Here is a 10,818-nt window from a genome sequence, read left to right on the forward strand (position 1 = left end):
ACCTGTTGTTCCCCTGTAGACGGGGGGTGATATACCTGTTGTTCCCCTGTAGACAGGGGGTGATATACCTGTTGTTCCCCTGTAGACGGGGGTGATATACCTGTTGTTCCCCTGTAGACAGGGGGGTGATATACCTGTTGTTCCCCTGTAGACGGGGGTGATATACCTGTTGTTCCCCTGTAGACAGGGGTGATATACCTGTTGTTCCCCTGTAGACGGGGGGATAGACCTGTTGTTCCCCTGTAGACGGGGGGGATAGACCTGTTGTTCCCTGTAGACGGGGTGATATACCTGCTGTTCCCCTGTAGACGGGGGGGGTAGACCTGTTGTTCCCTGTAGACGGGGGGTGATATACCTGTTGTTCCCCTGTAGACGGTGTGATGGTGCAGATCACAGGAGAGACTATGGACGCTCTACGGCAAGCCCTGAGGGACATGAAGGACTTCAGTATCACCTGTGGCCTGGTCGACCAGGAGGACAGACAGGAACATGTTCACATACAGTGGATAGAAGATGACATCAACTTCAACAAGGGGTATGGGGAGAGGTGGAGAAGGAAGGAAGTGGAGGGAGGAAGAGGCGGGGAGAAGGGAGGAAGTGGAGGGGGAGGCAGGGAGAAGGGAGGGAGAAGGGAGGAAGGAGAGGCAGGGAGGAAGTAGAGGGAGAGGCAGGGAGGAAGTAGAGGGAGAGGCAGGGAGGAAGTAGAGGGAGAGGCAGGGAGGAAGTGGAGGGAGGAAGAGGCGGGGAGAAGGGAGGAAGTGGAGGGGGAGGCAGGGAGAGGCAGGGAGGAAGTAGAGGGAGAGGCAGGGAGGAAGTGGAGGGTGAAGGGAGGAAGTGGAGGGAAAGGAAGGGAGGGAGTGGAGGGAAAGGAAGGGAGGGAGAAGGGAGGGAGAGGAAGTGGAGGGAGAAGGGAGGAAGTGGAGGGAGAAGGGAGGGAGAGGAAGTGGAGGGGGAGAAGGGAGGGAGAGGAGGGGGAGAAGGGGGAGGGAGGGAGGGGGAGAAGGGAGGGAGGGAGGGGGAGAAGGGGAGGGAGTGGAGGGGAGAAGGGAGGGAGTGGAGGGGGAGAAGGGAGGGAGAGGAAGTGGAGGAAGTGGAGGGAGAGGCAAGGAGGAAGTGGAGGGAGAGGAAGTGGAGGGAGAAGGGATGGAGAGGAAGTGGAGGGAGAAGGGAGGGAGAGGAAGTGGAGAAGGGAGGGAGAGGAAGTGGAGGGGAGAAGGGAGGAAGTGGAGGGGAGAAGGGAGGGAGAGGAGGGGGAGAAGGGAGGGAGAGGAGGGGGAGAAGGGAGGGAGTGGAGGGGGAGAAGGGAGGTGGAGGAAGTGGAGGGAGAGGCAAGGAGGAAGTGGAGGGTGAAGGGAGGAAGTGGAGGGAGAGGCAGGGAGGAAGTAGAGGGAGAGGCAGGGAGAAGGGAGGGAGAGGCAGGGAGAGGCAGGGAGAAGGGAGGGAGAAGGGAGGGAGAGGCAGGGAGGGAGAGGCAGGGAGAAGGGAGGTAGAGGCAGGGAGAAGGGAGGTAGAGGCAGGGAGAAGGGAGGTAGAGGCAGGGAGGAAGTGGAGGTAGAAGGGAGGAAGTGGAGGGAAAGCCAGGGAGGAAGTGGAGGGAGAGGCAGGGAGGAAGTGGAGGGAGAGGCAGGGAGGAAGTGGAGGGAGAGCCAAGGAGGAAGTGGAGGGAGAGCCAAGGAGGAAGTGGAGGGAGAGCCAAGGAGGAAGTGGAGGGAGAGGCAGGGAGGAAGTGGAGGGAGAGGCAGGGAGGAAGTGGCAAGGAGGAAGTGGAGGGAGAGGCAGGGAGGAAGTGGCAAGGAGGAAGTGGAGGGAGAGGCAGAGAGAAGGGAGGAACACATACAGTGGGTAGGTGACATCACAATTTCAACAAGGAGTGTTTTCTGAATTCCAAATCAACTCCATAACACTCCTATAGATCTGAGGGGATTAGATAGATATCAACCCCTAGCCCCGACACTCCTATAGATCTGAGGGGATTAGATAGATATCAACCCCTAGCCCTGACACTCCTATAGATCTGAGGGGATTAGATAGATATCAACCCCTAGCCCTGACACTCCTATAGATCTGAGGGGAGTAGATAGATATCAACCCCTAGCCCCGACACTCCTATAGATCTGAGGGGATTAGATAGATATCAACCCCTAGCCCTGACACTCCTATAGATCTGAGGGGATTAGATAGATATCAACCCCTAGCCCCGACACTCCTATAGATCTGAGGGGATTAGATAGATATCAACCCCTAGCCCTGACACTCCTATAGATCTGAGGGGATTAGATAGATATCAACCCCTAGCCCTGACACTCCTATAGATCTGAGGGGATTAGATAGATATCAACCCCTAGCCCCGACACTCCTATAGATCTGAGGGGATTAGATAGATATCAACCCCTAGCCCTGACACTCCTATAGATCTGAGGGGAGTAGATAGATATCAACCCCTAGCCCCGACACTCCTATAGATCTGAGGGGATTAGATAGATATCAACCCCTAGCCCTGACACTCCTATAGATCTGAGGGGATTAGATAGATATCAACCCCTAGCCCCGACACTCCTATAGATCTGAGGGGAGTAGATAGATATCAACCCCTAGCCCCGACACTCCTATAGATCTGAGGGGAGTAGATAGATATCAACCCCTAGCCCCGACACTCCTATAGATCTGAGGGGAGTAGATAGATATCAACCCCTAGCCCTGACACTCCTATAGATCTGAGGGGATTAGATAGATATCAACCCCTAGCCCCGACACTCCTATAGATCAGAGGGGAGTAGATAGATATCAACCCCTAGCCCTGACACTCCTATAGATCTGAGGGGAGTAGATAGATATCAACCCCTAGCCCCGACACTCCTATAGATCTGAGGGGATTGGATGGATATAAGACATTTAGTAATAGCTTCATCTTGTCTTCTGATTGGGTGGGTGACAAGGTAATGTTGCTATATTTCTTCCAACGATCCAATCCTGTCTCAATCTACAGGAGTGGCTGGAGGTTAGGGATCGATTTGGACCTTTTATTTATTTATTTAAATACAGTACTCTCTGCCTTTCTTGTGTCCATCTATGACTGACAGTAAATGTTAACTATACCCCCCTCAACAGAGTGATCAGTCCTATCGATGGGAAGTCTATGGAGTCCATCACTAGTGTGAAGATCTTCCAAGGGTCGGAGTTCAAGGCCAACGGGAAGGTCATCCGCTGGACAGAGGTATGTATAACGTGTTGTCATCCTCCCTTCACCCTTCTCCCCCGAGGTTCAGCCCCTCTGAAGGGATGGGAGGAGAGGCTTCTCGCCAGAGGTTCAGCCCCTCTGAAGGGATGGGGGCGAGGCTTCTCCCCAGAGGTTCAGCCCCTCTGAAGGGATGGGAGGAGAGGCTTCTCCCCAGAGGTTCAGCCCCTCTGAAGGGATGGGAGGAGAGGCTTCTCCCCAGAGGTTCAGCCCCTCTGAAGGGATGGGAGGAGAGGCTTCTCCCCAGAGGTTCAGCCCCTCTGAAGGGATGGGAGGCGAGGCTTCTCCCCAGAGGTTCAGCCCCTCTGAAGGGATGGGAGGCGAGGCTTCTCCCCCGAGGTTCAGCCCCTCTGAAGGGATGGGAGGAGAGGCTTCTCCCCAGAGGTTCAGCCCCTCTGAAGGGATGGGAGGAGAGGCTTCTCCCCAGAGGTTCAGCCCCTCTGAAGGGATGGGAGGAGAGGCTTCTCCCCAGAGGTTCAGCCCCTCTGAAGGGATGGGAGGCGAGGCTTCTCCCCGAGGTTCAGCCCCTTTGAAGGGATGGGAGGAGAGGCTTCTCCCCAGAGGTTCAGCCCCTCTGAAGGGATGGGAGGAGAGGCTTCTCCCCAGAGGTTCAGCCCCTCTGAAGGGATGGGAGGAGAGGCTTCTCCCCAGAGGTTCAGCCCTCTGAAGGGATGGGAGGCGAGGCTTCTCCCCGAGGTTCAGCCCCTCTGAAGGGATGGGAGGAGAGGCTTCTCCCCGAGGTTCAGCCCCTCTGAAGGGATGGGAGGAGAGGCTTCTCCCCGAGGTTCAGCCCCTCTGAAGGGATGGGAGGAGAGGCTTCTCCCCAGAGGTTCAGCCCCTCTGAAGGGATGGGAGGCGAGGCTTCTCCCCAGAGGTTCAGCCCCTCTGAAGGGATGGGAGGCGAGGCTTCTCCCCAGAGGTTCAGCCCCTCTGAAGGGATGGGAGGAGAGGCTTCTCCCCGAGGTTCAGCCCCTCTGAAGGGATGGGGGCGAGGCTTCTCCCCGAGGTTCAGCCCCTCTGAAGGGATGGGAGGAGAGGCTTCTCCCCAGAGGTTCAGCCCCTCTGAAGGGATGGGGGCGAGGCTTCTCCCCAGAGGTTCAGCCCCTCTGAAGGGATGGGGGCGAGGCTTCTCCCCAGAGGTTCAGCCCCTCTGAAGGGATGGGAGGCGAGGCTTCTCCCCAGAGGTTCAGCCCCTCTGAAGGGATGGGGGCGAGGCTTCTCCCCGAGGTTCAGCCCCTCTGAAGGGATGGGGGCGAGGCTTCTCCCCAGAGGTTCAGCCCCTCTGAAGGGATGGGGGGCGAGGCTTCTCCCCAGAGGTTCAGCCCCTCTGAAGGGATGGGGGCGAGGCTTCTCCCCAGAGGTTCAGCCCCTCTGAAGGGATGGGGGCGAGGCCTCCCCAGAGGTTCAGCCCCTCTGAAGGGATGGGGGCGAGGCTTCTCCCCAGAGGTTCAGCCCCTCTGAAGGGATGGGAGGCGAGGCTTCTCCCCGAGGTTCAGCCCCTCTGAAGGGATGGGAGGAGAGGCTTCTACCCCGAGGTTCAGCCCCTCTGAAGGGATGGGAGGCGAGGCTTCTCCCCAGAGGTTCAGCCCCTCTGAAGGGATGGGAGGAGAGGCTTCTACCCTGAGGTTCAGCCCCTCTGAAGGGATGGGAGGCGAGGCTTCTCCCCGAGGTTCAGCCCCTCTGAAGGGATGGGAGGCGAGGCTTCTCCCCAGAGGTTCAGCCCTCTGAAGGGATGGGAGGCGAGGCTTCTCCCCAGAGGTTCAGCCCCTCTGAAGGGATGGGAGGCGAGGCTTCTCCCCCGAGGTTCAGCCCCTCTGAAGGGATGGGAGGAGAGGCTTCTCCCCAGAGGTTCAGCCCCTCTGAAGGGATGGGAGGCGAGGCTTCTCCCCCGAGGTTCAGCCCCTCTGAAGGGATGGGAGGAGAGGCTTCTCCCCAGAGGTTCAGCCCCTTTGAAGGGATGGGAGGAGAGGCTTCTCCCCAGAGGTTCAGCCCCTCTGAAGGGATGGGAGGAGAGGCTTCTCCCCGAGGTTCAGCCCCTCTGAAGGGATGGGAGGCGAGGCTTCTCCCCGAGGTTCAGCACCGCTGAAGGGATGGGAGGCGAGGCTTCTCCCCAGAGGTTCAGCCCCTCTGAAGGGATGGGGGCGAGGCTTCTCCCCAGAGGTTCAGCCCCTCTGAAGGGATGGGGGCGAGGCTTCTCCCCGAGGTTCAGCCCCTCTGAAGGGATGGGAGGCGAGGCTTCTCCCCGAGGTTCAGCCCCTCTGAAGGGATGGGAGGAGAGGCTTCTCCCCCCAGAGGTTCAGCCCCTCTGAAGGGATGGGAGGCGAGGCTTCTCCCGAGGTTCAGCCCCTCTGAAGGGATGGGAGGAGAGGCTTCTCCCCGAGGTTCAGCCCCTCTGAAGGGATGGGAGGCGAGGCTTCTCCCCAGAGGTTCAGCCCCTCTGAAGGGATGGGAGGAGAGGCTTCTACCCCGAGGTTCAGCCCCTCTGAAGGGATGGGAGGCGAGGCTTCTCCCCGAGGTTCAGCCCCTCTGAAGGGATGGGAGGCGAGGCTTCTCCCCAGAGGTTCAGCCCCTCTGAAGGGATGGGAGGCGAGGCTTCTCCCCAGAGGTTCAGCCCCTCTGAAGGGATGGGAGGCGAGGCTTCTCCCCAGAGGTTCAGCCCCTCTGAAGGGATGGGAGGCGAGGCTTCTCCCCAGAGGTTCAGCCCCTCTGAAGGGATGGGAGGAGAGGCTTCTCCCCAGAGGTTCAGCCCCTCTGAAGGGATGGGAGGCGAGGCTTCTCCCCAGAGGTTCAGCCCCTCTGAAGGGATGGGAGGAGAGGCTTCTCCCCAGAGGTTCAGCCCCTCTGAAGGGATGGGAGGAGAGGCTTCTCCCCAGAGGTTCAGCCCCTCTGAAGGGATGGGAGGAGAGGCTTCTCCCCAGAGGTTCAGCCCCTCTGAAGGGATGGGAGGCGAGGCTTCTCCCCAGAGGTTCAGCCCCTCTGAAGGGATGGTTCATTCCCCTTCGTGGATTTAAAAGGAATGGATTGGTGTTGGAAATATTGATGTCTAATTTCCCCCTCTCGCTCTCTCTCTCTCTCCAGGTGTTCTACCTCCAGAGTGATGACCAGGCTCAGCCCAACGGTCTGAGTGACCCTGCTGATCACAGCCGTTTGACGGAGAACGTAGCGAGGGCGTTCTGTGTGGCGTTGTGCCCTCACCTGAAACTGTTGAAGGAGGATGGCATGGCCAAGCTGAGCCTACGTGTCACCCTCGACTCAGAGCAGGTAGATGGTTTTTTTGTTGTTGTATATTGTCATCAAAGGTACAATCCAGATCCCTCTGTCCCCTGTGACAGCAGAGCACAACGATTTCTGCCAATCAGGGCAGCCAGAGCATCTGTTAATTGTCTTCTAAACCAGGGTAAGAAACAACAAGCTGTTTGTGATGACTAGGTGACAGAGTAATGTAGCTGTGTTCTACAGTAACCTAGGTGACAGAGTAATGTAGCTGTGTTCTACAGTAACCTAGGTGACAGAGTAATGTAGCTGTGTTCTCCAGTAACCTAGGTGACAGAGTAATGTAGCTGTGTTCTACAGTAACCTGTGTGTGTGTGTGTGTGTGTGTGTGTGTGTGTGTGTGTGTGCGAGCGCCCAGGATAGATTGATTGGACATTTTTCTTGTGCTTTTTCAATACATGTCTGTTCTATTCATGTGCTGTTCTAATAACCCATGTCTGTGTTCTATTCATGTGCTGTTCTAATAACCCATGTCTGCGTTCTATTCATGTCCTGTTCTAATAACCCATGTCTGTGTTCTATTCATGTGCTGTTCTAATAACCCATGTCTGTGTTCTATTCATGTCCTGTTCTAATAACCCATGTCTGTGTTCTAGTCATGTCCTGTTCTAATAACCCATGTCTGCGTTCTATTCATGTGCTGTTCTAATAACCCATGTCTGTGTTCTATTCATGTCCTGTTCTAATAACCCATGTCTGTGTTCTATTCATGTGCTGTTCTAATAACCCATGTCTGTGTTCTATTCATGTGCTGTTCTAATAACCCATGTCTGTGTTCTATTCATGTCCTGTTCTAATAACCCATGTCTGTGTTCTATTCATGTGCTGTTCTAATAACCCATGTCTGTGTTCTATTCATGTCCTGTTCTAATAACCCATGTCTGTGTTCATGCAAGTGACTGAACGAATTAATCCTCACTTACCAGTATCTGCACTTTGGCAGGACGCCCAAACCTTGTTTTGAGAATGAAAGATATCTCAGTTTCAAGGTCTCCCGCTTGTAGAGAAGAAGCCTTGTGTGGCATTGGTCTGTCAGATGAATGAAACAAACTTTAATTAATTATGAATTGATGAATAAGCTAAATCATGCAAATATGACTTGTCAGTATATAAGGGAACTAACGGGACCGTCCCGTTTGAGCTTATAATAATAATATAATAATAATAATAATAATATATAGCTTCTGACAGACGTTCACTATGGTGCGCGCTGACAATTTAAAAAAAATGATTCATTTAAGATTGACTTCAAGTGGTAATTTCCACAACATTGTGTAGAATTTCCATGAATATAGATTGATCAATCATAACTACCTGTCTCTGTCCTGTTCCTAGGTGGGTTACCTGGCGGGCAGTAATGGCCAGCCTCTCCTCCCCCGTTACCTGAGCGACCTGGACAGTACCCTGATCCCTGTCATCCACAGCGGGGCATGTCAACTCAGTGAGGGCCCTGTCATCATGGAGCTGGTTTTCTACATCCTGGAGATTATCTCCTAGGAGACGGATGCAACGGACCCCCTCCCGTCTCCTGGTTCTCCCTTTCTCTCTGCCACCACCTCTTTTTTTCCCCCCTCCCATTCTGCCTCGCCTCCCATCCCTTCAGAGGGGCTGAAAACTGAGCAGGGCAGCTAGCTAATGTTACTGTCCCTTCACCAGACGGACAGCTAGCTCTGCTGGTTAGCTACCAGCTAGCTAATGTTGCTATCCCTTCACCAGACGGACAGCTAGCTCTGCTGGTTAGCTACCAGCTAGCTAATGTTGCTATCCCTTCACCAGACGGACAGCTAGCTCTGCTGGTTAGCTACCAGCTAGCTAATGTTGCTATCCCTTCACCAGACGGACAGCTAGCTCTGCTGGTTGGCTACCAGCTAGCTAATGTTGCTATCCCTTCACCAGACGGACAGCTAGCTCTGCTGGTTAGCTACCAGCTAGCTAGCGTCCCTCCACTCAGCCTATGCACCATCTCTTCTCTGTCCTTGGACCAGATCACATGATCCAGGAAGTCTGAGTAGCATTCCAGTTCCACTGTGGTAGCTAGAGGACAAAGCAGAAGCACAGTTCTCTGGGAAATGTATTCTCTGAAGGCCTTGTTGTAGCATGGGGTGCTCTGAGGAACTGATGGAGAGGTGTCCAGAGCTCTGCCTGATGAAACGGCACTTCTATCTCCGCTGACAGGGACATCACGCGGTCCGGTGAGCTAGGAAGGTGAAAGAAACTCCGATAAGTGGAGAGAGAGAGAGAGAGGAAGCATCCTCCTGTTGATGCGGTTTCATTTTGCACCCCGGTGCTCAGTGTCGGTGCCTACAGGCACAACTCTTCACAGAGGAAGGAAGGGTTTAAGGAAGGATGCAAGAAAAGGAAGGACTCTCCTCAGGGGTCTTAAGTCTGGCCTCTTTTAGCTTTATCCAATGATCACCAGATTCTTTATTTCCTGACGCACTTCCTGGACTACAGTTTGTTTGCTCTGGTTGTGTTGTTGGAATGTTTTCTAGGCAGCACAATTGTAGTTGTCTCACTCGATCCTCCTGTAGCAGAGATGCAGCGCAGCATCCTACTCCCTTGTTAGGGCACAACTTGACCCCATAGGCCTTCGGTGAAAAGTCGTGAGCTATATAAGGGATAGGGGTCCATAGATTTGGGATGCAGCGCAGCCCAGGACTGCCCTCTGCTGTGTGAATAAGGACCTAAACAGCTTTGTAAGAATAATGTAATTCTGTTCTTGAGGATGAGAAACTGTAAGGTCTAATTTTTGTCGATAAATTTGGCAGAACAAGCCCCTCTTCCCCCCCAATAGACATGCTGACATTTCGTAAAGATAGTGACGGTAAATCTGAAGTTGTGTGTAAACAAAGATCAATATATTATTAAGTACTTGAGACATGACCATTGTGGTTTTGTTGGTATAAAACAATATTCCTACGATATGAACGAGCAGTGCTACGATAGATAGACAAGTCTCATCTGTAAACTCAGACAATCACGCATGAATATCTGCAGGAGATGCATTGACAAACATCATTTAAGGTATACGTTTGTATACCGTATGTATTAAAGATAGTCATTTGATTGTGACGATAAAATAAATGTGTTTGGCAGGGCAGTAATTGAGGACGTAGTATAATGAGGACAATGAATAAACAAACTGCTCTGGACAAATGACATTTAAAATGGTTATTGTTGGAGGGTTTCATTCCTCCTGGGTCGTGTTCATTCGGCACCACACGGAAGAAAACAGACTGTGACAGGAAGGGACTAACTGAACTACCTGTCCAACGAGGAACACTTGTTTTCATTTTCCACTGTAAAACGTTTTGCGCTAATGTAATACGGCGTTGGAGTGTTGGAGTTGTCCAATAAGAAACACTCTTTTCTTTTTGTGTGTCTTTTGCATTATTATTTTCTGTAACATGCCCTAATGAACAGCATCCCAGTTTTCTGGAGAGGGGGGGACGATCATTGTCATTGTGTGTGTGTGTCAGTGGCTTCCTTATCTTCACACTGCAGTGTGCAACTTCAATAGGAAACATTTGAAAGATTCTTTTTCGTCCCAAGATTTTCCATGGATATATTGGAACCGTACGAAACGGGGCGGGACCTACCTAAAATGGTCCAATAGAAACTCTCTTGTTATGACCAATCATTTTCCGTTTGCTTACGGTGTACACTAGTGAACACACCCTTTGACTCCCCTCCCTCCCTTGGCATTACTTCAGGTGTGCATTAACCCGAAGGTGTATTTTGTTTTTGTTTTTCTTGATGGTAGCATTTTGTTATTGAATTAAACAGACTTTCTACCAGAACTCTGTACTGCATGTATCCAGAAACCAACTCGACAAGCTCGCAATGGTGACGAGAGCGAACCAACTTCTCTGCGGACAACATTCTGCCGTTGAGTCCAACACACAAACATCCATTGGATCAGCCTTGAGCTTTTCAGAAAATCCTGTTTTCTTCTTCATTTTAACATTTTGATATCATCAATCCAACCAAAAAAAGCATCTGTATGAAAAGCCAAAAACCCTGTACATCTTTACCGTTCACAACAAATGTCTAAACCAGTCTATCAAACTGTAGTATAATAAAAATGTATATACAAGTTGAAAGCATCTTTCCTTTTTTTTTTGGAGCAGGGGGGGACGTATTGGAGGGAGGGGGGACGGGATTGGAGCGGAGGGGGGAACGTATTGGAGCGGAGGGGGAAGTCTCTTTAGGGGGAACGTATAAAACATTGGAACCAAGGGGGAACGGAGGAGCGGAGGGGGAACGTATTGGAGCGGAGGGGGGAAACGTATTGGAGCGGAGGGGGAACG

The 10,818-nt window shown here is 52.8% G+C and overlaps 1 protein-coding gene across 1 annotated transcript in view; it reads left to right on the forward strand.

Annotated features, from left to right (window-relative positions):
• LOC118379969 (zinc finger FYVE domain-containing protein 9-like) overlaps positions 1–10,611 on the forward strand; it is a 65,919-nt gene extending 55,308 nt beyond the window's left edge. The window contains 4 exon segments of the mRNA XM_052477384.1: positions 373–535; positions 3,109–3,214; positions 6,314–6,496; positions 7,844–10,611. Coding sequence (XP_052333344.1) covers positions 373–535; positions 3,109–3,214; positions 6,314–6,496; positions 7,844–8,005 — 614 coding nt within the window. The 3' untranslated portion in view covers positions 8,006–10,611.
• The last annotated feature ends 207 nt before the right edge of the window (positions 10,612–10,818 follow it).

Source organism: Oncorhynchus keta, chromosome 23 (genome assembly GCF_023373465.1).
Source record: "Oncorhynchus keta strain PuntledgeMale-10-30-2019 chromosome 23, Oket_V2, whole genome shotgun sequence".
NCBI lineage: Eukaryota > Metazoa > Chordata > Actinopteri > Salmoniformes > Salmonidae > Oncorhynchus > Oncorhynchus keta.